Raw genomic sequence first — 27,279 nt, 5'->3', positions numbered from 1 at the left:
TTCTGAGTAATACCCCTCCCCACCTTCTCACTATATAGAAGGGTCTGGAAACTTCTGTTTCAGTGTATCTGAAGAAGTGTGCATGCACACGAAAGCTCATACCAAGAACTGACTTAGTTGGTCTTTAAGGTGCTACTGGAAGGAATTTGTTTTGTTTTGTACAAGGAAGGCGTCACTTCTGCAGATTCCCTTGGCAGGAACCTCAAATAAAATAAGGGGAATTTGCTTCTCAAAAAGGGGGCCGGGTAAGATTTTTGCATATGCAAGAGTCCCTTTGGGTTCAGTGGTGCTTATTGCCATGTAAGTGGATATAGGACGGCAGCCTCAAACTTGTACAATGAATGGACTAAAATTTATTGATTCAGAGGAAAGCTTGACTTTTCATTGCTGTCCTGTTCTTTCCATACTTGCCCAAAAGCATCATTCCCCCCCCCCCCCCCCGTCGAAATAGTGTGTTTTTTGCCTAAGCTTTCCCTGGCCTGCAAAGTTGGGCCCTGTTATCCCCAAATTTCTGTTTTAATAATGCTGCTTTTATGTTGTATGATTTGGTTTTATCGTTTATAATACTGTTTCTAAGGTGCTTCTGCATACCTCTTATGGGATTTTTCAACATTAAACAATTTATAAATGTTTTTAGAAGTACTGTAATATAATAATTAGCAAAAATAAATAAATAGCTGTGGTTCCTGCATTGCAGGAGCCTTTTGAGTCCCTTCCACCTCCGCAATTCTGTGATTCTATGAAATAAGTCAGCAAACCAGCTTTTGGTGGGACTTGCTCCCAGGTATGGGTGCGTTGAAGGCTTTTTAAGTCTGTTTCAACATTCACAGTGGCTCTTAAAACAAGGGGCTGATTTGGGGGGCCCTGGAGGAGCCTTGGATCACAGGGACCCATTTCAGGCCCGAACCAGACCCTCCGGTTGGGCTACTTCAGCTCACCTGCCTTTCTCTTCAGGTTGAGCAGCTTAACTGGGGATCTGCCCTATCTGCTTGCTTTCCTGGAGGGTGAATTCCTCTGAGCTGCATGTAATTGGCTGAGGACAGAAAAGCCGTTGTGAGAAGACAGAGAGGGGGAGATAATCTCATTCCAAGCAGCTTTTGGCCTCAGACAATGCTGAGCTTTCTTCCCACCAGGAAAAACCAGCAGCGTTTTGGGATCTACTTTGGTGACGCTAGGAAAACAGATCAGACATTATCACCAATGGGGTGTGGGTGTCAAAGTGCTATAGAACAGCCTCCCCCAGCCTAATGCTTTCCAGATGTTTTGGACTACAACTGCATACAGGCTGGGGCTGGTGGGAGTTGTGGACCCAAACATTGGTAGGGCCCCAGGTTTTAGGGAGAAGGCTGCTGTATCATGGAGGTTGAGGTCCTTTCTGCCTTGGGATTGTGTCCAAGCAGTGTTAGAAACTCAGATATAAAAGGTAGGTGCCAAATGGCTCCTTAAAGCAAGGTTACGGTCGCCAAAACGGAATGTCTAGTTGCCATTTTGGGGCAAGTCTTATTTTCCAAATGTTGGCCTGACTGATTGTTTCTTAGTTAAACTTCTGGTTATCTCAGATGACAACCCTGAGCTAGGTTAAGAACAAAAGTCGTTTGATCCAGAGACAGTCCACATATATATTGGCCCATTCCAACCTCTTTTTCTTAGTGGTGACTGCTCTTGCTCAGGCTGCACAGAAACAGCATTTTGGTTCCAGAAATACGTTCCATTAGTACATATAAAATATAACAGAATTCTACAGGATGTGGTATTAGTGTGTGAAAACAGTCCAGATTCAGTGATCCCCCGACAAGCAGCTCTTGATGCTGGAGATTAGGGCTGTGTTATAAATCGATGTATCGCCTGATATTGGGTTTTAGATCAAATCGCAATAACTGGTTTTTTTAAAAAAGCGACTTTGCAATTTATCACATGTTGTGTGTGTGGTATTCAGAAATCACAATATTGGAAAAACCAGGAAGCCAGTTGTTCTTCCTGTGTGTGCAGCCCTTGCTAACTCACACCTCAGCCAGGTCTTCCCTGTCTCTTGCAGCAGCAGGATATAGCTACAAATCACTATTCAAACATCGACCAGCAGATATCACCAAACAGAGCTTTGAGAACCAGTTAGCTCTCAGTCTCCCCAGCCATCCAAATGGCAAGCAGGGACTTCTTCCCTCAAGGCTCTTGCTTAAAGGCGCCAGACTGGTAGTTGGCTTAGAGAAAGCCTGCAGGTTCAGACTTCTGGAGCCCTTTCCCCCCATAAAACCATAAAATGGGGTTAGTAAAAAAAAAAAGTCAGACACCTCCCTTTGACATTTGACCCTCTTCTGTCATTTTCCCCTCCATCTCTCTCTGTGTGTACAGTGGTACCTCTGGTTACGAACTTAATTCGTTCCGGAGGACCGTTCTTAACCTGAGATACCACTTTAGCTAATGGGGCCTCCCACCGCCTCCGTGCGATTTCTGTTCTCATCCTGAGGTAAAGTTCTTAACCCGAGGTACTACTTCCGGGTTAGCGGAGTCTGTAACCTGAAGTGTTTGTAACCCGAGGTGTTTGTAACCCGAGGTACCACTGTACTGCTTGTGGGTGTGCAAGTGTCTACGTGTGTCTCCCTCCCTGCTCCCCTTGGTGGTATTTTTTGGTGAAGCAGCAGCAACCAGCATCAAAAAGCACTGGGTTTATTATTATTATTATTATTATTATTATTATTATTATTAACCCAGCCAACACTTCACGCTTCGTTTTCTGTAAGCGGCAGCCAGCCCCTTCTTAAAACTGTACTGCTTGGGGGGGGTGATTGTGTCTCCCTGACTCTGTTGGTGTGCCCAACTGATGCTTCGTTTGGAGCCATGGCACTATTGCAAGAAGTAGAGAGGCTTATTTAACACTGTGTTTTAGCCCCATGTTTCTTTAGCTCAGTCTGCCCTGCAGTGCTTCGCTTGCTCTCTCTCTTTCCCTTGAGTTGCTTCCTTCCTTGCTCTATGAACGAGTCCCAGTCACAGCTGCCAACTTTTCCCTTTTATTGCGAGGAATCCTATTCGGAATAAGGGAATTTCCCTTCAAAAAAGGAAAAAGTTGACAGCTATGGCCCCAGTTCTTCCCTGCTTCTCTCTCTCTCTCTCTCTCTCTCTCTCTGGATTGTGTCTTGTAAATTGCTTCAGAATAAAAGGGGGAAAACACCCAGTGTTTATTGTGTGTGCCTCTCTTTTGGGGCAGAAGCAGCCCACAGGTTTCTTACTAATCCAGCCTATGTTAACTCTGCGAGTCTTTGGCTCCCCCTCCCCAGTCGCAAGCAGGAGGGAAATGCAGCCTTGAGATGGTTGTTGGCTTGCAAGTTGCTCCAGAGTAAGAGAAAAACACACACACACACCCTGCTCTGCCATTTGAACTTCTTCTGTGTCTTCCTCCACCTGCCTATGATCCCCACTTTCTCCTATATGGCTATGCCAAGAGTGGACATTGATGAATGCCCTCTGATGGGGGGGCAAGGCACATGAAGCATCCTTCCCAATGTTGAAAGGGCTTCAAAGACGTTTTTTGCTATCCCAGGAACAAGTGTGGCATTTGAAAGTGTGTTCAGCACAGCTGACAACGTTCTTCAAATACAAAGGGCATCTCTGTTGGCAGAGAACGCCAAAACGCAAATTTCATTTAATAATTTCTGTTTTGTAAAATTCTACCCACCCTTTCTGGTTTGGCCTGGTTTATAAAAGAAATGCAGATTTTCCTGACAATAAAAATATATAATTTGTTTATATATTGTTTTGTTAAAATGTATCCATTCCATTCTTTCTAGTTTGGCCTGGTTTTGAAAAGAAAATTAACAAAAAATCAAATGAACTGGTGTTGTGGGATGTATACATTCAACTAAGACTCAATAATGAATTATATTTGAATATCTACTGATTTTTCTTGTTTAGTAATGTAATCAATTTTTTAGGGAACCTTTGATATCTATGCTACTAACAGTGGCGTAGTGTGGGGGGGTGCAGGGGGGCCCGGGCGCACCGGGCGCAACATCTGGGGGCACTTGCTTGCACTCGCAGCTCTCTGCCCCCTGCTAAAATCCACGGGTTAGGGGGCGCAAATTACTTGCCTTGCCCCGGGTGCTGACAACCCACACTACGCCACTGGCTACTAATTACGTCTACAGATTTAATTTTAGAGAAAATGTGCTGTTTAAACATTACCATGTTCACCTCTACCTAGCTCCAGCCTTATTGCAGATATTGTGATATATCACAATGTTTAACTGGTGATGTACCATGATGTTGAAAACCAGGTATCTCCCAGCCCTACTGGAGATGTCAGGTGCCATCCAGGTGCCCAGGCATCTTCACTTGGTCACAAGTGGTTGATAGCCAGGTGCAAAATGTGCCTGGCAAATTTCAAACACTGTCCACCAAGGGTTAGTCATGGGAAAAGACCTATGAGAAGTACGTTGAGATCTTGTCTACCTACGTATGCATATTTGGGCGCCCTACTGAGTTTGGTGTGAGATTCACTCTCCAGTAACTCTACTATGTTTGCAACCTTCTTGATGTCTAACTTGAATCCCATTGGTTTCTGTGGAGCAATTAAATCAATGGTTCCCAAACTATCCGCCATGTGGAACGCCCTCCCAACAGATGTCAAACAGATAAACAACTTATCTGGCTTTTAGAAGATATCTGAAGGCAGCCCTGTATAGGAAAAAATTTAATGTTTGATATTATATTGTGTTTCTATATTTTGTTCGTGCGCTGGAAGCATAAATGACTACCAGACTTTGAAAAGCTAGTATCACTGGATCAAATTCAGCGATTTTGTTGAATCAAACTAAGTAGTTTTAACTGGATTTGGAACAAATGTGCAGTTAATTCTTACTGTTCTGAATTTGATTGTGTTATTATCTTCCTTATTGGATCGTGTGAACCACTATTCTGAAAAAGGCTTTGTTTTTATAGGTTAGGGGGTGCTGGGGACGACTTTAAAAAACCAAGGGGGGATGGTGGCCCGAAAATGTTTGGGAACCACCAATCTAGAAAACCTCTGTTGTGTTTGGTTACAATAGATGCTGCAGATCTAACTCCATCTTATCTCGCTTTTTGTCCCCTTTCTCAAGGCCTGACCATCTGAACGGGCACATCAAACAAGTGCACACGTCAGAGAGACCTCACAAATGTCAGGTAGGAACTACTGGATGGAAGAGGGTCTGTGATGATGGGGAGGAAGCCTCTGAAGAAGGTGGTGGAGATGCAAGCCTTCTTCTGTACACCTGGGATTTACCGTGCTCCTTGTAAACTTGTTCTAGAGACACTCCGCCCCTTCCCCCCACCCTCTTCCCAATGTCATCTGCTTCTCCTCCCCTCCCTCGTATGGTCTCTCCTCTCCCTGCCCCTCCATCTCATCCCTACCTTTGTAGCGTTTGTCTCCACTCTGCTCGCCCTAGGCGATCAACCTTTTCTCTCTGCAATCCGCCTTTTCTCTCTTCGTCCTGCCTGCCCGTCAACAGGTGGGCTCTCAAGGTCCCTCCTTGATTTTAGGGAAATTCCAGTTAGCTGCTGAACGCATTTTTTGTGGGTTCCTCCCCCCCCACCTTTGAACATCGCACTGAGCAAAATTGGAAGCTCCCCCCACCCTTTTCTCTTTTTTTTTCCTAGCAAGGGGACACACAGAGCATTGCTCAAATTCAACTGTGACACGGCTTTGGGGAAGGTGGGGTGGGGCTGTTTTTTCTTCCTTCCTTTCCCAGTTAACGTAACTGTTTCTGTTTGGATTTGAAGAACAGTAAACACCCCTGGACTTGCTGCAGGGAGGAGGCAAGCTCCTTGCGGGGAGGGGGCAACTCCAAAACCCAGCTAAGGCTTAAGACACGATGGGCGTTCAAGCTGGTTATCGTTTCTGCTAGCTGCTCTACCTGTGATTGGATTTCTCCAATGGCCTCTGCCACCCTTCTCCTTTCTGAGTGGTAAAAAGGTGATCACATACGAGACAGGCATGTTGGCTTGCTTGCTTGTTTCGTGAAATTTATATACTGCTTGAACGTCAAAAGAGAAAAGCCAACCTCAAAGCAGTTTACAAAACAATAAAACTATCAGTTAAAAGAACTCTTTAGAACATCCAAAAGCTAAAATCGGCGATTAAGCTCAAAACAGATTAAAACATACATCAATGTTCTGTTTCTGGATGGTGCTTGCCTGAACAAAAAAGGTTTTTAGCAGGCTAAGGAAAGAGCACAGCAAAGGCACCTGCCTGGTGTCAATAGGCAGGGAGTTCCGGAGTGTAAGCACACAAAAAATGATTTCTCACAGATGCAGAATGTCTTATGTGGCACCTGTAATGGTGCCAGTTTCACTGATAGAAACAGGTGGATGTATATGAGATAAGGCAGTCTTGCAGGTAAACCTGTCCCAAGTTGTTGAGGGCTTTAAATACTAACAATAATGCCTTGAATTTGGCCCGGTAGCAAATTGTACAGCAGATGCAGATCTCTGAGCACAAGTGGTATATGCTGACATGGCCTCACTCCTGTCAACAATTGCGCTGCAGCATTTGGCACTAACTGCAGCTTCCAGATCAAGCACAAGGGAAGCCCAGCATAGAGCACATCGCAGTACAGTGGTACCTTTGGTTACATACGCTTCAGGTTACAGACTCCGCTAACCCAGAAATAATACCTCAGGTTAAGAACTTTGCTTCAGGATGAGAACAGAAATCGCGGTGCAGCAGCAGCAGCGGGAGGCCCCATTAGCTAAGGTGCTGCTTCAGGTTAAGAACAGTTTCAGGTTAAGAACGGACCTCCGGAACGAATTAAGTACGTAACCAGAGGTACCACTTTAATCCAGTGTTGAAGTAGTCAACGCATGAACTACTGTGGCAAAATATTGATATCACTGCTTTTACTCTTTTCTCTTGTGGGCGTGGGATGTGATCTTTAATGCCGTGGCATGTTTTGCTGTTGAGTTCCTTATATAAACTTAATATATTTTAAATCACTATCTGTGAGGATTCTGCTGAAGCAGATGTCACCGGGGGGGGGGGGGGTATGCAGATGTGAGGGTTGAGCACAGCCATTTTGTCAGAGTATGATCTGCTTCTTTGTAAAGCTGGGGCTTGTTTAAAAAAAGAAATCAGTAGCAGCAGCTACAATGCAAACTTTGGGAAAACGAGGGGGAAAGAGAAGGCACCCAGTGCTCCTTGCAGAGGGTTCTGTAGTGTGGCTCAGTACAGTCAGTAGTAAGGTGAAGAAAGCTTATGGATTCCTCCAGAATAAGTGGGGCAGGAGAGCCAAAAATAATGCCAATATATTTCACATCTGGCAACCATTGCGTCCCTTTGGTTTCAGATGGTACATGGGTAGACAAGTCTAAAATGCCCGGGGAACAAATTTTCACTGCCCTCTAGTGGCCACGGCGACTTATTTACCGGAAGTAATTTACAGTGGTACCTCGGGTTACATACGCTTCAGGTGACAGACTCCGCTAACTCAGAAATAGTACCTCGAGTTAAGAACTTTGCTTCAGGATGAGGACAGAAATCGTGCTCTGCCAGCGCCGCAGCAGCGGGAGGCCCCATTAGCTAAAGTGGTCCTTCAGGTTAAGAACAGTTTCAGGTTAAGAACGGACCTCCGGAACGAATTAAGTACTTAACCCGAGGTACCACTGTATTTAGTGTTAACTCTATATAAATTTATAAGGAACTCACAGCAAAACATGCCACAGGCTTTTTAGACTTGTCTACCCATGTACTATCTGAAACCAAAGGGGTGCATTGGTTGCCAGGTGTGATTCCCCCCCCGCCCAGCTCTCCTACCCAGGGTAGATTTGATTTAAATCAAATCAATTCAAATCACGATTTAAATCACTTTAAATCACTTTGTAAGACTTGATCTAAATCACTAGTCAGTAAGACTTAATTTAAATCTCTCTTTTTTTTTTTTTTACAGAAAGACTCATTCTTGCTGGTATAATCTTAATATTTACAACCAGAGGAAGGTTTCATTTTTGGAATAATAAATTTTCAGAGTAGTTTTTAGTTATATCAAAAATTACTGATTTGGTTATACTAGTAGAAATACATAGAAAGATAATTATGAAATTATTGTGAGGTTTAATAAGTTAACTGTTTATATTTGGACAACTTTTCTGCTGTACTTTATTGGGGGGAATAATTTCCTTAATAACAGTTTAAACAATTTATTTAACTAAAGCAATAACATTATAGCATATGTATCCAAAGTCTGGGCACCTGATTTCACCTGGCACCTCCCTGACCCCTATCCACTCGCTAGCTCTACAATTTGCACCCTACAGTATGGGGAATAAACTGGGTCAACGTTGTAATCCCTTTCCCCCTACTGTTTTTATTAAAGTTGCCCGCCCCCCAAATGGTCTTTGTAATCTTAAATATATGTTGCACAACACCCCCTCCCCCCAAAAAAACCCTGCAGAAGTTGTGAAGATCTTAACACCTCAAATACGTAAGATCTTGAAGACAATTGAGCAATTTAACCCCAATTAGATTAAGGGGCTTAAAATAAACTGTGGCACCCACCACCACCTAACCTGGCATCTTCCAGATGTTTTGGAGCCCAAAACATTTGGAGAGCGCCCAGTTTGGGAAGACGATCCATAGCTATGTGTTGGTTGGCATGAGAAAAATATAACTTTTTTCAGTTCAGCTGGGAATAAATAATACTTACCAAGGCATCCTGAAGATCCCATTAAGGGTGTTTATGGGAATTATTTTTTTAAATACATCTTTTTATATTTGGGTGCATCAGTCTGTATTTATATGACCTGCAAATTTCAATATCATAATTAGTGGTTCTCCTTAGGCTTCAGTCCTGAAGCTGCTCAGGAGCAGATGAATTATTAAGGGGTGTCGCAAATGGCCAGTAAATTCAAGTTTGCATACTAAAGGTTTGACAACTTATTTAACCAGCCTCTGCTGCTGTGCCTTTTAACAGGGGTTTAACATGCAGACATTATAAAGTGGCTGTGTTCGTCTCCATGCTGTGAAAACCTTGCCCTGCTGATTTCTTCAGATGAAGCTGCTAACGGTTAAAGGCAGAAGAACTCTGCAGTGGGTGTGTTTTTTCTGGACAGTTGGCAACTATTTGGGTGCCAACTGACCTTAAACGGCACAGCCCTTATTCTCTTTTAAGATTGCCTTGCATTTCTGAACCCATCGGATTTCTCAGAAGCATGCAATTCTACCAGTGCCATTGCAAAACAGAAATTCTTCTCTTCTCACCATATTTTTTAGTTGTTTTTTAAAAAGTTGTATTTTATATATTTATTTATATTTTCCCATCTCCTGACTAGGAGTTAAGTATCTCAATGCAAAAGAATTCATGTGGCTGTTGGTTTTTCCTACCCAGCACCTTTATTTTGCTTCATTCAAGTTATGGTCTGAGATAAATTTATTTCACATGGATTTATTTCTTTTAAAATATTTAAAATATATTTTCACTGTATTTGGCTACCCAGATAGAGCTTTATTAAATGCACACTGTCTTTTGCCCAGGTGTCTTGAAAAAACAAAGTACAGACAGCTGGGTTTAGCGCTCAAGGCAGTGCATGTCCCTTTTGTGCAAATATATAAATCCCCAACAGTTATAATTACAGAGAAATATAACTATGGCAAAGAGAACTTTCTCTACAGTTGTGCTTGCCTTTTTAAGGGGAAAGTGGTAAATGGAATTAGTGTCACTTGTTATACAAGCACCCATCACCCAGGGCAAGAGTCTTATCTCGCCCCACCGCTGCAGGACAACCAAACAGTCAAGTCACCTGACATCATTATAATACGCCAGAAGATTGACAGGTGGGTTGTCCTGTCCACCTCTCAAATTTGGTTGCGCAGAGGTTCCCAAGCCCTTGGGAACTGCAGCTGAGGCGGCTTTGCTGCTTCAGTAACACAACGAAATTACTATTCAGTTTGTACTGTATAAAATTATGTCCCCTCCACCACCAGTTTAGCCGTGATTTCAGTGGAAATCTCTTGAATCAATGTGGCTTCTGCCAGCAAAGGAACAACCATGAGCTCACTTTAAGCTCCCAATTCTTCTTTTGTAGCCATGCCAGGATTTGCCCCACAGCTGACATCATATATGATAAGTGGGTGTGGTTTTGGAGAAACAGCCTTTTGAGCCCACTGGAGAGGCCTGGTAGACCAGAGCTAAGCCACAGGCTGGAGTTTCCTGACCCCAGAACAGGGGTGCCATGTTTGGGAAGGCTGCCATAAAAAGGTTCGTTAAGTGAGTCATCATTTAACGATCATCGCCTTGGAGCCCACTTAGTTTCTCGTCAACACTGGCTCTACAATCCACCATCCATTTCCAGCAGCAAGGTCAAATATATTTTCCTTATCTAATTTTAACTTGGAGCTGATTCAGGGTCTGGAAGGGCAGTCTTTGCGCAGGGAACACCCTCCAGGAAATTGATCTCGCTGCTATTCGTGTTTACACCAGGTGGAACTCAGCAGACCAGTTAACCTGGTCACCTTAAGAGCGAGGATGGGCAGAAAGGAAAAGTGCCTCAGATGAGTTTTTTCATGGGAAGAGGGGAGGTTGAAATCCAAGGGGTTAATGGGCGTCATCTTCCACTCCACCCCCATCAGTGCCTGGATCTTTTAAAACTCAGCCGCAGAAGGAAAACCTGGAATGCTACTGATTCTGCTGCAGCCAGAATCGCAGTTGCTTTGCCTTCACCGCCATGTGTGCGACCCCAGACCGACCAAGATAATGAAGAATGAAGATCAACTGGGTGTAACATGGGTGGGGGGGCTCTCCCATGCTGATGTGGCCACCCCCCAATGCAACTGTTCTTGGCAGGATTCAGCCTTGTGGCCAGAGTCGGCTCATTCAGAAGTGTGATTTGCATGAACTGGCTCCTCCATGTGGGCGCTCTCCACAGTTTGTGCAGTCCATACTGGTGCCTTCTGGATGTTTTGGTCTATGACTCCCATTGTTCCCAACCAGCACGGCCATATTGACTGTTCCAGCATGGCAGGGGCGGTTGGGAGTTGTAGCCCAAAATGTCCGTGTTGGGCTGGAGCTGATGGAACTGGTAATCCAGAACTTCTAGAGGGTCATCAAAGGCAGGTATAGAAGTTCGCAGTATTGATTGGAGCGTGGAAGAATAAATTAACTTGCTTTCATTTTTAATTGTGGGGCCATCTCCTGGGGTAATTCCCTTTTTACCTGCCACATTTAAATTAGCATCTGGCAGTCTTCAGCATTAGGAGACAAAACCTGATTCTCAGGCAAGCTAGACTTGTATTCCCTGAAAAGTAAAAAGTTAAAAATAAGCATTCAGAAAACTCGTGCTTTTCCCAAATGATTTCATTGCAGAATGAGTTTCTTCCTTATCTAATCTCTCTTACTTCCTGCCTATTAGCAGGAAATTGCCAGCCTCCATGGAATAAGCTCAGAGACATCTACATCCCTAGAGCAGTTGAAACTTCAAGAGGTATTTCTTAAACACTGTTTATTTTTTAAAAAACTTCTCTATTTTTAGTATATTTATCTGCCTTTGCAATGCTTAACAGGAAAGCACTGGAGTTTTCCTTTATTATTATTATTATTAACAGCGCTCTCTGATAATCTTAAATTGTATATTTAAAGACATTAACCTCTTAAAATTTGAAATGTTTAGTTTCCTTCAAAGCTGATTGTATTGTCTCTTGTTTTCTTTTTCTTTTTAGTTCTGATTTTAGGCTTTCTGGACTCTTTCTGTATTTCTCTCGTTCTCTTTGAAAGAATGATTTTTGCCAGTCTGCTCAATAACTAACTGTGATCGAGAATGAGCTCCATAATGCCTGGCTTGAAAAGAAATAAGCAAATTAAACACAGCAACAAATCACTTGATTACCTGTTTTTGTTTCCAGTGAGCTGCGTGGCATACTGGTGACAAAGTAGACTCAACCTCTTGGGACTTTGTGCGGCACAAGGTCTGCCATGGAGCTTATCATAGCTGTCAACTTTTCCCTTTTCTTGCGAGGAATCCTATTTGGAATAAGGGAATTTCCTTTAAAAAAAAGGAAAACATTGACAGCTATGGAGCTTATGTAGGAGAACTTCCCAGCGGGTTGTTCTGAAGTTCACTCCTTTGGCGTCCTTTCCATGAGTAAGGCTTGCTGTGTTTCTTTGTTTTCCTCTTTATAGCTCTGAATGTGCCTGTTACTTAGTCGTTTTGAAATTATACCTGAACACTTCTCCTAACAGCCCAAAGATTTATATATTTTAGTCTGCATCATAGGAACTGCTATCGGTTTCCCACAGGTAATCAGTTCACTGGTTGTGTTGGGGAACTACAACTTTCCTTTCATCCATTGGTTATGCAAAATGCACTTTTAAAACGACAGTGGGTATCGCTTGTGTCGGAACCCTTTCTAAAGTCTCTGTGCCCAGTTTATTTTTTGCTAAATGAAAGCTGCCCCTGTTTTGCTCAGCGCAATGTCCATGTGGTTATATTTTGAACTTTATATATCTGTTTCTGACTTAACAGCTTTTTGTAATGTCAGAGTCATTTCTTAGTGGAATCTATTCATGGGACAAATCACAAATAATTTTGTGTTTTTTATTGTTGTGCTCTGGTCTGGATCCTGCAGGAGGAGGCAGAAACTTCCTCTTAGTGCCTTGCCTATTCACCAAGGGACCTGACCTAAAGTCTCTTCAAACTAAGAGAAAACAGTGATCTATCTTCATTTCTTTCCTTTTTTAAAAACACAGAACTTGCTTCAGGCTATTTATGCAATGACGTCTCTCCGTTAACGCCATTCTGCATCATTTAAGGGCCAGCTTCAGTAACTGTGCAACACTGATAGGGAAGGGCCATAGCTCAGTGGTAAAGTTTTCACCATGCAAGCAGAAGGTCCCAGCTTCAGTTCCCCAGTGGCCATCTCCACATAGGGCTGGAAATATTCTTTGCCCGAATCCATGGTGAGCTGATACCAATCAGCATGAACAATATCAAGCTGGATGGACATATAGAGTCTGATTCCATATGCAGCAGCAACTTAACACTCCTGATCATCTTCAGAACTCTAGAATTCTAAGGAGAGCAGGGAATCCCTGGCAGATGTTCCTGTTGTGGAACTTCTTAGCCCTTTCTCCCTCTGCCCAGAAGAGATGTGTTTGGGCATTACAAAGGCAGCCCTAGTCTAGGATCCAACATGGGCGTTGTGTGCCGTCACACGGGCACCGGAGGGAGCAGGATGTTTAATAGGGAGGGGCTGACCTCTATGCTGAGCAGGGGTTTTCACTTGTAGGGATTCAAATTGTGCCCCATAACCTTTTCTGCTTCTAAAACTCCTCCAGTGAGAGTCAGGCTTGCATGTGTTCAGAACTGATACGTATTGTATATGGAAGAATTCTGAAGCTTGCCTAAATTACGCAAATGAAGTCATTTCCGATTGATATTGCATAGTCTGGTCTATCATTTTAGCGAATTTCCTCCCTTTTTATTCTGCTGCTGCTTATACTATAGGGAAACACTGGAGGCCTTCCCTCCACCCTGCACATATACTTGCCTTAGAGCCATGAGGGCTAGTAACATGGCTCTTTTATTTATTTTTGTGGAAAGTGAGATTAGCAGGAAGCTTAACTCTGCGCACACAATGGCCTCTCCTGCAGTGGCTTTCCTGCACTCCCTCTGAATCGTAGCCCTGGTGGCTTCTCTAGAACGACCTCTCGCCTCCCCTGCTCTTAGTTTTCTCCGCTACTTGTGGCTGTCATATTCCCTCTTTATTCCTTCTGCCTTCCCACCCCTACCTTGCCTTGTGTGTGATTTCCCCTATGCCCAGGAGTTTTGCCTATCTCCATCTGGCCCGGGGGCACTTTCTGCTTGGCCTCTCTCTCCTCCAACACCTTCCCTTCCCTGCCTGCTCCCATCTTCATTCGTCTTTCCTTACCACAGCCTCATTACTGCTGTTTGAGGACCTCTCCTCCTGTCCTTCCCATCTTCTCCCTCTTACTTAGATCATGATCGTCCTGGTAGAACCATCTAGCACTTCATTGTGGGGAGCATATCGTATTTGGGAAGAGTTAGTGAAAGAGCGCTAACTTGGGGAGACCAAAATGAGCCCTGGCTTCTTAGAACAGCCTTTGCCAAGGCAGTGCCCTCCAAATGGTTTAGACTACAACTCCCATCAGCCCCCAGCCTGTGCAGCCATATTTGACTACAGCTCCCATCAGCCCCCAGCCTGTGCAGCCATATTTGACTACAGCTCCCATCAGCCCCCAGCCAGTGCAGCCCTATTTGACTACAGCTCCCATCAGCCCACAGCCAGTGCAGCCCTATTTGACTACAGCTCCCATCAGCCCACAGCCAACATCCTTGTATGATGCCGCAGCTGATGTGAGTTGTAGTCCAATGCATCTTGAGAAGGCAGTCTTAGAAAGTCATAAGCAATACATTGCATTTATCCTCTTCAAAGTGCTGCAATCTAATGGAGTCCCCAGGGCAACTTTGGATGCTGTGTCTTTGTAACATTGGTGATTTAAACTGCTCCCTCTGAATAATGGATGTGCTCAGACGCCCATTCTAATCATGGGCACTGAGTTTAAAATTTAGTTATTGCACGCTTATTTACAGGCCAATTTTCTATTTTAAATGTTCCAAGTGGCTTACAGAAGATTAAAAAGAACAGCGAGCAGCACGGAAGGCCATGAATAATTAAGATATCTAAAGAAATCCTAATGGCAGGGGAGATCAATAAAACTAACTTAAATTAAATTTAAGCACTCTGGGCTGTCACCCCTCTGGTCAGGAGCTCTGGAGTTGCTCCAGCCAATACGTGGAGCTCATCTGCCCGATTCTGCTTCTCTCTTCATTCTGTAGAGGGGAGCCCTCAGTAGGATGTGGAAAAGCCCTTCCGGATACCACAACACTCTGTGTTGACCTGAAGTCCTGTATTTGCAAGAAGCTGGTGGGTTAGAGCAGCCTTGGCCAAGCCAGGGCCCTCCAGATGTTTTGGACTACCACACCCATCAGCTCCAGCTGAGGCTGATTGGACTTGTAGTCCAAAACAACTCCCCACCAAGCTGGGGATGTGCCCGAAAACAGAATTTGCTTGCTTGCTTCTTGAGCTGGGGTGCACTTGGCAAAGCAGGGCTTGACTCCTCAAACGTTTCTGCCATCGTAAATGAAGGTGCTGGAAGCCTGCTTGTTGATTTCGGTGCCCTTCTTGAAATCAATAGCCTCACGTCACCGTAGTGTTAACCTTAGTAGCGGTGTGTGTCTGCCTGCCTATGCATGTGTTTGTGTGTTTAATGTGGGTTTTGCTGCTCTCCACAGACCTGCAATGCCTCTTTTGCCACCCGGGACCGTCTGCGCTCGCACCTGGCGTGCCACGAAGACAAAGTCCCGTGCCAGGTCTGCGGGAAGTACCTGCGGGCGGCGTACATGGCCGACCACCTGAAGAAACACAGCGAAGGACCAAGCAACTTCTGTACCATCTGCAACAGAGGTAATGAGCGCAACTTCTTGCAAAGCGGGCAAAACGAGAATCCACAGGGCAAAAGGCTTTACCAAGAAGAGAAGGAACAGCAGGTTTTTTGCAGCTGGCATCAGCAAAGGGTGAACCGCTTGGCTCTTGAGTCCCACTAACAGTGGTTCTCAACCTGTGGGTCCCCAGATGTTGTTGGACTACAACTCCCATCATTCCTAGCCAGCATGACCAGTGGTCAGGGATGATGGGAGTTGTAGTCCAACAACACCTGGGGACCCACAGGTTGAGAACCATTGCGTGACTAATACATCCGTAGCTGGCTGGCCACATGAGCACAAGTGGGACTATCACAGGTCTCTTGCCTCAACTCTCACACCCACTCAGCCATATCCCCTTAGCTAGCCCGGAGGGCCAGGTGGTGTAATGGTTGGAGTAGGGCCTGAGAGCCTAGGGTTCACATCCCCCCTTATCCATGTGACGATCACTTGGGGGCCAGTCACTGCCTCTCAGCCTAACGGACCTCACAGGGCTATTGTGGGGATTAAATGAGGAAAGGGAGAGCCATGTACACCATCTTTTAGCGTCTTGGAGTAAAAAGGTGGGATGTCAAAGCAGTAAATGAATAACACGTCTCTGCCCACCATCAAATTCTGAGGGATCAAATCATGAGGGGCGTAGAAATTTCTTGGAGCAGCCCAGACTAACAACTAGTCTCCCACACCCCTGATTCCTTTCACTGAGTAAAAACAACAACTTGGAAGTACCTGTGGAGGTCAGAGCCAATTCACCTCAGTAGTTGAATGGTGTTTTTCCATCTTCAGATTAGGAGATTTCCAGACAGAGAGCAGGATGGTCCAGGTTATCAGAAATGTGGGGTCCGAAAAACGAATGAAGTCTCTTGGGATAGGGAGGCAAGAAGGGACAAATTCCCGCCCAGTGCTAAATACCCACAAGACCACAAAAGCAAACCAGCAGGTTCTCATCAGAACTTGGCTGGGGCACCTAAGCCCCTTCCCAGGTCCCATTTACCAGCATTTTAAAATGGGTAGGTGCCTGATCCTTCACACCCTCACACTTGTGTGTGTGCTTTGTAAGGGTTGCTCACACATTATTCTGTAACTGGGTACAGATAGCCTGTATATGGGTTCAGCTGCTCGGGAGACAAAGTCTACAGGTGTTCCTTTTAAAAGGCACCACCCGTTTTCTCAGGTGTGGGGCTGTTCCTGCAGCCTCTCTACATGGCCTTAGGATCACAGAATTGTAGAGTTGGAAGCAACCTCCCAAGGGTTATCTTGTCCAACCTCCTGCCTTGATTGTGGGTGGCTTGTTCCCATCAGATATGAGCAGCATCATACCCAGGGGCTGCTCTGGAAGTCTATAAGAAAGGGGGGGAAATAACAGTGCAGTTTTGAAAGGTTCACTCCGCTATCTGGATTTGGAATGGTGCCCAGTTGTATCTGAACAGACAGAATCCAGCTGCTTCACCTAAGGAGCCATCATGCAAAATTTAGTTAAAATTCTTGCAGTTGGTTAAAATCAGTGGTTAAAATCAGCTGAGTTTTAGTCTGCCTTCTTGATTTTAAAATGCTACCAATTACTGGAGGCAGCATATAGCCATTGTGGCAAGTCGCCACTGATAGCCTTTTCCTCCACAAATTTTGAATCCCATCTATAGCCATCACATAGAAATGGAAGTGCATCTCCACAGATAAAAGCATAAAACCATACAGTAAAACCATATAAAAAAAGTTTAAAACATACATAAATTAATGATTGTGGAAGGGTGTATTCTTAATGGCCTGCATAGGCCTGGCAGAATAGAAAAGTTCTCGGCAAGTAGGCACAGAAAGCACCTGCTGAACCTCTAGTGGCAGGGCGTTCCACAGGACTGGGCCGATGACTGTTGGCAACGATGATGCTGTTGTCAAATGAGCCTCACCAACTTGGGGAACAACCGACGAGGCTCCTGCAGGTGATCTCAGAGGCTGAGCTGGGATTTAAGGACTCAGGCAATCCCTAAGTCGTTCAGGGCTTTGTAAATTAATATACCAGGACCTTAAACCTGGCTTGGTAGAAGATGGGCTGCCAGTGCTGCTGTTTAAACAGTGGTATCACGTGTTCTCGACCAGAAGCTCCTGACAGCATTCTGACCACCCCATTCTGCAACAGCTGGATCTTGAGAACCAGGCCCAAGGGCAGCCCCACATAGATCATATTATAGCAATCCCGCCTTATGACTTCAGTCCATGAAACTTCTGGGGAGGGTGTCCAGGAATGTGCAGAGTACCACCCACCAAGTCTGCTGATGACACCCCTGATTTGGGGAGAGGGGTTCAGCCTGTAGTGTATGGGGTGGCTCACATTGTCTTCAATATGTTTTTAAGCTTTGTTGGATACTTGTGGTTTTGGGCGGTTAATGGGGAAGGTAAGGCCTAAATATATTTTTGACAAGTGAGGAAGTAAAAGAAGCAAATAAAGACCCTTTAAAAAAGTCCAAAATGGCAGAATAATGCCCCAGGAGCCAGAATTAGATTGTGTAGCCCCATCAGTTACAGTTTTCGGGAGGCTGGCCAACACAATGTAAACCTGTCAGAGCAACAGACCGCTGCAATTACGGCAACTGCAGAGCCAGGTGATTGTTGCTGCCGTGCCTGCAGAAACAAAGACAAATGGATTACAACTCCATTATTTTCAGATGTTGGGGGAATCACATTTTGCTATTTCTCTCTAGAAAAATAGAGGTGCTCCTTTGCTAGTACTCTGGCTATAAAGGAATGAATAATACATTGGGGTTTTATGTTTTTTCAGAAGCAGCAGCCAGATTCTGCCAGGCTAGTCCGGGGGTAGGGGAAACCTCAGACCTGGGAGGGGGGCATATGTGGCCCTCCAGGCCTCTCCATCTGGCCCTTGGGACTTTTCCCAGGCCATAACCCTCACTGGCCTTGCTGCGCACCCTCTTCAGGTGGTTTTTGCCTTGCTGGGATGAACTGCTTGAACTGCAGTCATAGCTCTATGCTTGTCTGGATGGAGGGTGGAGTGGGGTATGCATGTGCCAAGTGCATGTAGAGACCAGCTACCCGGATAGAGACAGCATAGTGTAGTGGTTAAAGTGTCAGGCTAGGACCTGTGAGACCAGGGTTCAAACCCACACTTGGCCATGATGCTCACTCCATGTAACATTGGGCCAGTCTCAGTCTCGCCTACCTCACAGGGTTGTTGTAAGGAGGGGGGGAACCATTTTACGCCACCTTGAGCTCTTTGGGGAGGGGTATAAGTGTAACATATAAACAATACTGCACAAAGGTAGCACTTAGATTTGTTGCTCCTCCCTGCCCACCACTGACATGGTCCCCCCTGAAGGGAATATGAACCTTGGGCTCGGGATAGTCCCCAACGTCTGCAGCAGATCAGCTTGTCGCTTCACATGATTGTATAAAGTTGTAATCATGCAATACTGTCACCATGTTGTGGCCTGGGAGGTAGAGAGGAATAGCCCAGTTCTCTCAGAAGCATAATTGTTTACAGCCTGGTGACTCCTTTCTGTGTTGGTTGGGTGTGCTCCTCTAGAATGCCGGGCTTGCTTACTTGCTACTCCTCAGAGCAGCCAGTCCCCAACCTGGTGCCATCCAGATGTTTTGGACTACAACTCCCGCCAGTCCCTGCCCCAGTGCAGCTGTGCATTCTCATCTGCAGCAAGTTGAGGAACCGCTGCCCAAGCCCCTGTCTCTCCTGGGCAAGGAGATTTCATTCCTCCTTCCTGTTTCCTTCCACCCCGTCCAAATCCACCAGAATAGTCAGCCTGCTCTCAGCCCAGGTGAATCGAGAAACAAGCATCCAGGCTGCCGAAGTGGCCTTCATACATTTATTTAAGATCTCCTGGCCTCCTTTTGCACTGCCCTCTTCTGCAAGCCATATTTGGTAGATTGCGGATTTGTTTTAGGAACTGGGCCAGCTGAATCCTACGGGGAGCTCACTTAGCATGTGATTTGCTGCAGGAGAGAAAAATATTCAAGCCTGTGTCTCGGCCAACCTGGTGCCCTCCAGATATTTATAAACTACAGCTCCCTTCAGCACCCAGCCAGCACGGCCATATTCAATTTTTATCCATTCGCAAAAAATTCCATACTGCTTGCATTAGGAAGAAGAAGCAAAACATCATGTAGGTGTAAGATCAGCAATAAACTAAAGATGCCTTCATAAAGCAACATTGAAATACATTCCAGTGATGCAGGAGCCGACAGGTGTTATTGCCTGATACCTGGAATAACTCAGCGTCAGTAGAGCATGCAACTTTTGCTCTCAGGTTCATGGGTTTGAGCCCCATGTTGGGCAAAAGATCCCTGCGTTGCAGGGGGTTGGACTAGATGACCCTCATGGCTCCTTCCAACTCTACAATTCTATGATTCTGGAGAGCATCAGGCTGCCATGATGGCTGGGTCTTGACATGGATCCTGGAGGCTTCTTCGTTCTTGCTGCGTATGCACCACCAACTTAAAGCACATGGCTTTCCTCCCGAGAATCCTGGGAACTATAGTTTGCCCTGCATAGAGACACAATTCTCAAGACCCTTAAACTACAGTTCCCAGGATTCTTGGTGGGGCGGATGACCCATGTGCTTTTAACTGTGTGTTGTGTATGCAGCCTCCTTCTCTGTGACCTCACCTATTCTGTGCATAGAGTCTCTGAGTTGCTTCTCTTTTTAAGTCACTTTGAGGCATCTTTTCGTATGGAGTGACAAAGAAATGCAGTATGGTGATAATAATAATAATTAATAGCCTTCTCTCCCCACCCCGGTAATTTCTGGGTCTTCATTTGCGAGAGCTCCAGAGGCCCGCTGCCTGCCATGTTGTGGCCTCCTCCTGTCGCACAGCGGTGGCTGGCTTTGATCTTGGTTCTTCGGGCACCCATTCTCTCGCAGAGGAGCCGAGAGGTGGAGGAGGAGGAGGAGGAGGAAGAGAATCTGGCAGCGGCTAAGCGGAGCGAGGGGGAAAGGCAGAGAGGCATCTGTGTCTGTCCTGGCGGCAGGATCTCATCTCCTTTTATCTTGTTTAGGTTTCTCCTCTGCCTCCTACTTAAAGGTCCATGTTAAAACCCACCACGGTGTTCCCCTTCCCCAGGTCTCCAGACACCCGGAGCCCATCCCGAATGGGGGAGCAGCGTTCCACAGCGTCAGGACCTATGGCATCAAAGGCAAGCGACTCCCTGCTCTACACTTTCCGTCTCTTGACGTAGGACCTTGTTGGGTGCTGGGGAACGGGTGGATAAGGGAGCGCTGGGGGGGGGGGGCAAGGTGCCGGTCAGGAGATCCGCCGTGTTCTGTTTGGGAGATGGGCACAGCTGAGTTTTCCCTCGGCTGCCCCACTTCAGGCTGCAAGCGGAGGCTTGCATGTCTGAACACTCTCTCAAGAGCAACAGCAGTAACTCACCCATCACTGCATGGAGAAAGCTAAGCACATAAGCAGGCTCTCCCACCAGCAGCAAACAGCCAAGTGGTCTTGGGACACCCGCTAACAGAGCAATCACTTAATCCTTATGCCATCACAGACCTGTTAAACAAGATGGAGCAAGATGCCAAGAGTTGTCTCCAGGAAGCAGGATTAAAGATACCCTGCCTCCAAACTTGGAGGTTCTGTGGCCTAGTAACTATTGATAGCTTTCTCTTCCTCCATGGATCTGACTAATCCCCTTTAGAAGCCATCTAAACCTCTGGGCATCCCTATATCATCCCATGGCGGTGAGTTCCATAAGATCATCCGCCATCCTGCTGGCCTCCAGACTTTTTAGGACTAAAACTCCCATCAGCCTGAACCAGCTCAGCTGGGTTTTCTGGGAGCTATAATCCAGAATATCTGGAGAGCAAATTAGGAAAGGCTGCACAGTGCGATGGTGCAGGGAGTTTTGTCAAGAGGAGTTGCCCTAACCTCAACTGTTTCCCCTGTCCGACTGTTCCCTTCTTCACCCCACCTATGCAGTGAGGCTTTGAAGTCCAGAGTTACAAACCTCCACCTGCCTGAAGTAGGACAGTTTAGGAAAAAGTCACAGCTTGGGTTTGCTGGATCTGGCGACCCTAGCAGAAATTTCTGGAGTTACTGAGAAAGAGCTCTGTTTTGATAACTGGGAGAAAGGCCCCTTAGATGGTGGGAGGAATTTAACGTCCCCCCTCCTCTTTCACTCAAGGCTTAAAAATTGTATAGTTTTTGGATACATTCTCCGCTTGCCCCTTTATATATCTCCATCCCTTTGAGGCTTAGGCAGGGACCTTTGCGTTCAGGAGGTGCAATGGTCACGTAGCCTCGTTCCCTCCCTGCTTAAGATGGTCTTCCTCTGAGAATCATAGAATTGTAGGGTTGGAAGGGTCCTGTAGTCCAGCCACCGGCAATGCAGGAATCACGGTTTAAGAATCCCTGACAGATGGCCACCTAACCTCTGCTTAAAACCTCTGGTGAAGGGACTTTATTGTGGAGCAAGGCTCAAGACTGTGGCAAGCCTCAGGCCTGTTTCTCACAAACATGGCCAGCATGTGGCTAAGCAAGATGGAAGCCATCTCTGCATAGTAAACATCATCCCTGTGCAAGAATACTGGCACGTCAGGGAGGTGGTTAAACTGGAACTCATGACTACTTCTTACCACCGTTGAGCTAGTTTCCGTGTGCAGGGGACGGCTCTGTGTGGACAGGTGCTCAGCCGCATGTTCCTGGCCAGCAGTCTGAAGTGCTCTAGAGAGCCAAGCACCAGTTTTTGGCTTGACTCAGGGAAGATGGAGAAGATAAGATTGGTGGATGGAATGACTGCCCAGAAACTTAAACCCAATGGGCCATCATTTAGACTCCTCTGGCTTAGGAAGAGGCTGTATGTAGCGTGGCATTGACTTTGACTCACTCGTTCCCCCATCCCTCTTTCTCTCTCCCGTTCTCTCTGGTCACATTTACACTGTACATTTAAAGCATTACGCTACCACTTTAAACAGTCATGGCTTTCCCCAAAGAAGCCTGAGAATTGTAGTTTTTTAAAGGGCTCTGAGGAGACTCACTCTTCCCCCTCACAGAGCTACAATTCCCAGAGTTCCCCAAGAGGAGGGGATTGGTTGTTAAACCACTTTCGGAATTGCAGCCCTGGGGGTTCTCACAACTGTCAGCACCTTGAACAAACTACACTCCCCAGGATTTTTTGGGGGAAGCCATGCCTCTTTAAGTGTTTTCATAGCACTGAAAATGTCTGGTGTGAATTTGGCCTCTCTCTCACATATACAAAGGTGGCCTGGCTAGGAGGTCCAGTTAGGGTGGCCTACATATGTGGCAGTTTCTGCATGTCAAAAAGAGCAATGCTGGGGTAGCTGCATAGATCGGACCTGGAGGGGGACCACAGTCCACCAGGACCTTCCCCGGATGTGCTCCAGCGGAACAAATCCCCCTCTTGTTTCAATGGGCCTTGCCCAGAATAACATCCCAGCAGATTGTGATGCCATGTGGGTCAGTACATGAGGATATTTTGGGGGGATTTTCCACTGAAGGAACCAGAATGCCTCTCAACAGCTTTGCCAACTCCCCCCCATAAACAATCTGTTCTGGTTTAGCTAAAAGTGAATGGGTCAATTAGTATTTTTTAATATAAGGGATAGCTCACAAGCTGCATCTTGGTTAGTGGGTGGAAGTTGGGCTTTCATGCGTACTGTCCCAGGAAACAGCCAAGACCTTAAGGAAGCGTCTTTAGGCAGGGGTTGCTGGGACAACACAGGAAGCTGCCATATACCGAGTCAGACCATTGGTCCATCTAGCTCAGTAATGTCTACACTGACTGGCAGCAGCTGTCTGGGATTTCAGGCAGGAAGTCTCTCCCAACCCTACCTGGGGGCTTAAACCTGATATCTTCTGTTTTGCAAGGCAGACAGGGACAGCCCTTAAGCGAGTCAGAGATTCTCCTTCCTAAGAAGCTTTTAGCCACTTTCATCTCTCCTGTGCTGATGGCAGCAGTCTGGTTTTGGTTTTGCGTTGGAGAGAGTAGCGAAACAATGCCTTTGTTGCACTTTCCGAGACACCCCTGTGGAAGACGCTTGCAAGGCTCTGTGTGGTTCTTGGGTTTCTTGAGAGATCCTGAGATGGGCCTTCCCAAAAGTGCTTTCGCTCAGCCTTCGCTAGCCTGGTGCTGTCCAGCTGTTTTGGACTTCAGCTTCCATCGGCTGCTGGGCTGGCTGGGGGCTGATGGGAATTGTATTCCAAAGCAGCTGGAGGGGGCACCAGACTGGCGAAGACTGCTTTTGCGTTAGGTGGGGAACAGGATCAGGCTCATTCTATATCCAGAGGATCATGATTCCTAACAACTACAAGGAAAGACTGGGATGTGTCTTGCTAGATTGAGTGGAGCCAGGAGGACTGAAATTTGGTTGGATCCCTCCCCCCACCCACCCGCCATGACTCTTCATTTAAGGTCAGGCAATGTTGCTTGGTATTAGGGGAGAGTCTTTCTGTACTTGAATCACGCCCCCCAACCCAGATATTGAGGCAGGATTATGGCAGGCGCTAAACCTCATTCCGGTTCCCCAAGTAGCTTTGCAGTCTCATGAAGTGCTAGACCCATTGCGTTGGAAGGGACCCAAAGAGTAATCTAGTCCATTCCCCTGCAATGAGGCCAGGTTGGAGCTTCACCATTGCGTAAGGCTCAAAGAGGTGAGCCTACCTGGCCCAGCACCCCAAACCCATCCCAGCCAAGGCTTCCCCTTTCCTTGGAAACTGCTTTGTTGGGAAGGGAAGAAAGACATGAGCTGACTTTTTGACTAACATAAATGAATGAGGACAAGCAGGCTTTAGGGAACTTGAAGGGCTCTGCCGGCCTGGCAACCCTCCCAACATTTTGCACTACTTCACCCCAGACTCACATGGCTGTTCTGGTTGGGAGTTGTAGTCCAAAACTATGTAGGGCACCAGGTTGGGGAAGGCTGAACTAGTCATTTTAGTGTAAGGTTACCAGACGTCCCCATTTCCCGGGGACAGACCCCAGATTTACAAATCAGTCCCCTGACAAAATCCATCTAGTAGGAAGTTGAAAAGTGTCCCCGGGTTCATTGAAAAAAAAATCTGGTAACCGTATTTTAGTGGGTTTACGTCCACACAGCTGAACGGGGAAATGGGCAGGTTGCGAAGAGGTTCAGACGGATACTTTGGGATAGACTGTGGCTTGACCTTTAGCATGGCAAATCCACCGCAGGGGTCTAAAGAACGTGCCTTTTTTCTTTTTTCTGTCTCCCTAGAAGGCCAGAAATGCTCACCTTTGGATCAGATTGAGAGCTCGGATTCCTACGGAGACCTCTCGGACGCCAGCGACCTCAAGACCCCCGAGAAACAGAACGCCAACGGCTCCTTCTCCTCCTGCGACATGGTGGTCGCCAAGAATAAATTGGAGTCGGAGGGGGATAAGAAGTACCCTTGCCCCGAATGTGGCAGCTTTTTCAGATCCAAGTCCTATCTTAACAAACACATACAGAAAGTCCATGTCCGCTCCCTGGGGGCCCCCTTAGGGGACTTGGGCCCTGCCCTGGGCTCCCCCTTTTCCCCACAACAGAACATGTCTCTCCTGGAATCGTTCGGGTTTCAGATTGTCCAGTCCGCCTTTGCCTCCTCCTTGGTGGATCCAGAGGTCGACCCACAGCAAATGGGGCCGGATGGAAAATGAGGCCGGCTCCCACCTTGACATAGCGGCTGTCTGCTTTGGGTGTCTTAAGATGGCTGTGGGCAATGTGTGGGAGCTGACAAAAAAATCCAGTTTTGTAGTGGGGAGATTTTTCTGTTTGAATTCCTTTTAGGTCCTCCCTTCCTTCTCCCCGAAATCTTCCCCGGGGGGCAGAGAGTGTGTGTGTGTGGTGGGGGCCAGCTGCAGGGTTATCACCTGCACGGCAACGAATGGAGGGGCAGCCTTTGAGGGCTGCACCCCATGGCAGGGCAAAACGGCGCCAAACACCCAGAAGGTCTGTGGGCGACCCCAGCTTGGAACCCCGCGGATGAAAACTAAACACCCCAAAGGCTGGTTGGGGGAATGTTAAGAAACCCTAGTTGATCTGGCAGAGAATTAGATGTGTGTCTCTCCTATCCTTTTATTTTGGTCCTTCATCCTTCTCTGCCTCATGACCCTTTCCTAAGATTCGCATTGTTAGCATCGTCGTCTGCTCATAAAAGCACATACCTGTGAGGTATCTAGTAGGTAGAGGTACCATTGTTCTTTAGGAAGAAAGGAAGAAGAAAAAGAAAAAAACCACCAGAAAACGCAACTTACGAAAGCTTTTATTTTCTTTTTTGAAGAAGTCGAGGATGCTGTGCCAGAGGCAAGGGAGTTGAGGGAGGGTGCCCGCTGTCTGGCCCCACCAGATTCAAATCAGTCCTTGGGTGCAACCAAGCAGCAAAGTTCTCCTGAAAGTGGTGGGTGGGTGTGGGGGAGGTCAGGCAGGTGAGGCCACCCAGGAGCAAATCTCTCGCTCATTCCATTGGGGCTCCTTCAGGAGAATTTTAACTCAGTTTTATGCTGCTTTTTTTCCTAACTCGCTCTCGATATTCTCTCTCTCTCTCTCTTTCTCTTATTATGATTCTGATTATTACATTTATGATTTTAGGACCTGTTGTAGTGATTTGCTACTGAGAAGCCCTTCCGAGGGAATTATACAGAGAGCTCTTAAAGCAGCTGTCATGTTAGGGTTAGTATTAATTTTTTTTTAGATGTATCATAATTAATAATAAACTTGGCTAGTTGATTGTTTTTAAGTCTATGGGATAATATAGTTATGCAAAATGGAAGAAAAGGGGAAGGGGAAGGTTTTAAAAAAAAAAGTAAAGGCAAGAGCCAGAGCCACACACTCGGTTGGCTGATGCATAAAGACCCCAAAAGATGAAATTGATCGGCAAAAACGATTAATTTTTCTGTACTACCAACCTGTTTAGTGCAAATGAATTATAGAGTTCAGAGTGATTAAAAAAAAGAAAAAAACAATTTGATTGGACTGCATTAAAGAAGTTAGAATGGTTACTTTATGCCCCTTCTTTTTGTCTGGTTTATTTTATTTTAATGCGGGCAATGTTTTGGTGAGGCATATGGAACTTTTCACTTTGAACCTGCCATTAATTTCACAAGAGGAAAGGAAACCCTCCCATCAAGGAAAAGGGCACTGCTTTTCGGAGGCACTTAAGCTGCGTCCAAATCAGGTGTTGGGTTCAGAAGTTGGTTGAGCAGATGTAATATTGAGGGGTGGGGAGGTGCATGATCCTGCTTGAGTCAAGCAGTTCGAATCTCCAGGGAGCTGACTGGTCAAAGGGGCAGTGGGTTAGGTAGTTTATATGCCCTTAACTTCCCCACTGAAATCAATGGGGACATAGAACTGTTCTAGTTTTGCTACATCACATTCCCAATAATCCTAATGGGTGAGTACTGTATAGCAAAAAAACAGTCACCACCAACCCCTAATGATATACTTGTCTCCTTGAGATGCAAATAATAGGTCCTGCTGCTGTTGTTGTTCTTAACTGGATGATATGAAGGTGTTCTCTGTTTCACAAATAATAGAGCTTTGGCGCGGATAAAAGGTCACCGAAATGGTGGAGCGTATAGCTGCCGTTTTTGTTAGAATCTGCACATTCAGGTTGCAGCACTTGCTGGTAAAATGGTTTCTCCCCCCCACCCCCAGAAGTGGGGATCCTTGCTAGGGCAAGATGCCAGGCATTTCTGTAAAAACATGCAGTGATAGAAAGTAAGACGAGCTTGCTGGATCATGCCTAACACCCACCTAGTCCATTATCCTCTTCTCACAGTGGCTACATAGATGCCCCAATAGGAAGCCTTCAACCAGGACCCAAGCAGAGTGCAAGAGCCCTCTCGCC

General features: G+C 46.2%; 1 protein-coding gene across 7 annotated transcripts in view; it reads left to right on the top strand.

Moving 5' to 3' along the window:
• The window catches only part of PATZ1 (POZ/BTB and AT hook containing zinc finger 1), a gene marked incomplete at its 5' end in the record, with an annotated part of 31,553 nt that extends 5,117 nt beyond the window's left edge, over positions 1-26,436 (top strand). The window contains 5 exons of one of the 7 annotated variants that reach the window (XM_081841824.1): positions 5,091-5,154; positions 11,374-11,442; positions 15,271-15,442; positions 20,477-20,614; positions 24,669-26,436. In XM_081841824.1, the coding sequence (XP_081697950.1) occupies positions 5,091-5,154; positions 11,374-11,442; positions 15,271-15,442; positions 20,477-20,614; positions 24,669-25,090 (865 nt within the window). In that variant the 3' untranslated portion in view covers positions 25,091-26,436. Of the gene's footprint in view, positions 1-5,090; positions 5,155-11,370; positions 11,443-15,270; positions 15,443-20,476; positions 20,615-24,668 lie in introns of all 7 variants that reach the window. The other 6 variants (XM_081841825.1, XM_081841823.1, XM_081841826.1 and 3 more) reach the window with 6 other exon arrangements.
• Between the last annotated feature and the right edge of the window lie 843 nt (positions 26,437-27,279).

The sequence above is a fragment of the Podarcis erhardii genome (genome assembly GCF_964252035.2).
Source record: "Podarcis erhardii genome assembly, chromosome: 15".
In the NCBI taxonomy this organism is placed as follows: domain Eukaryota; kingdom Metazoa; phylum Chordata; class Lepidosauria; order Squamata; family Lacertidae; genus Podarcis; species Podarcis erhardii.
Note: the sequence above shows the minus strand (reverse complement) of the source record. Positions and strands in the feature narration are given on the sequence as shown.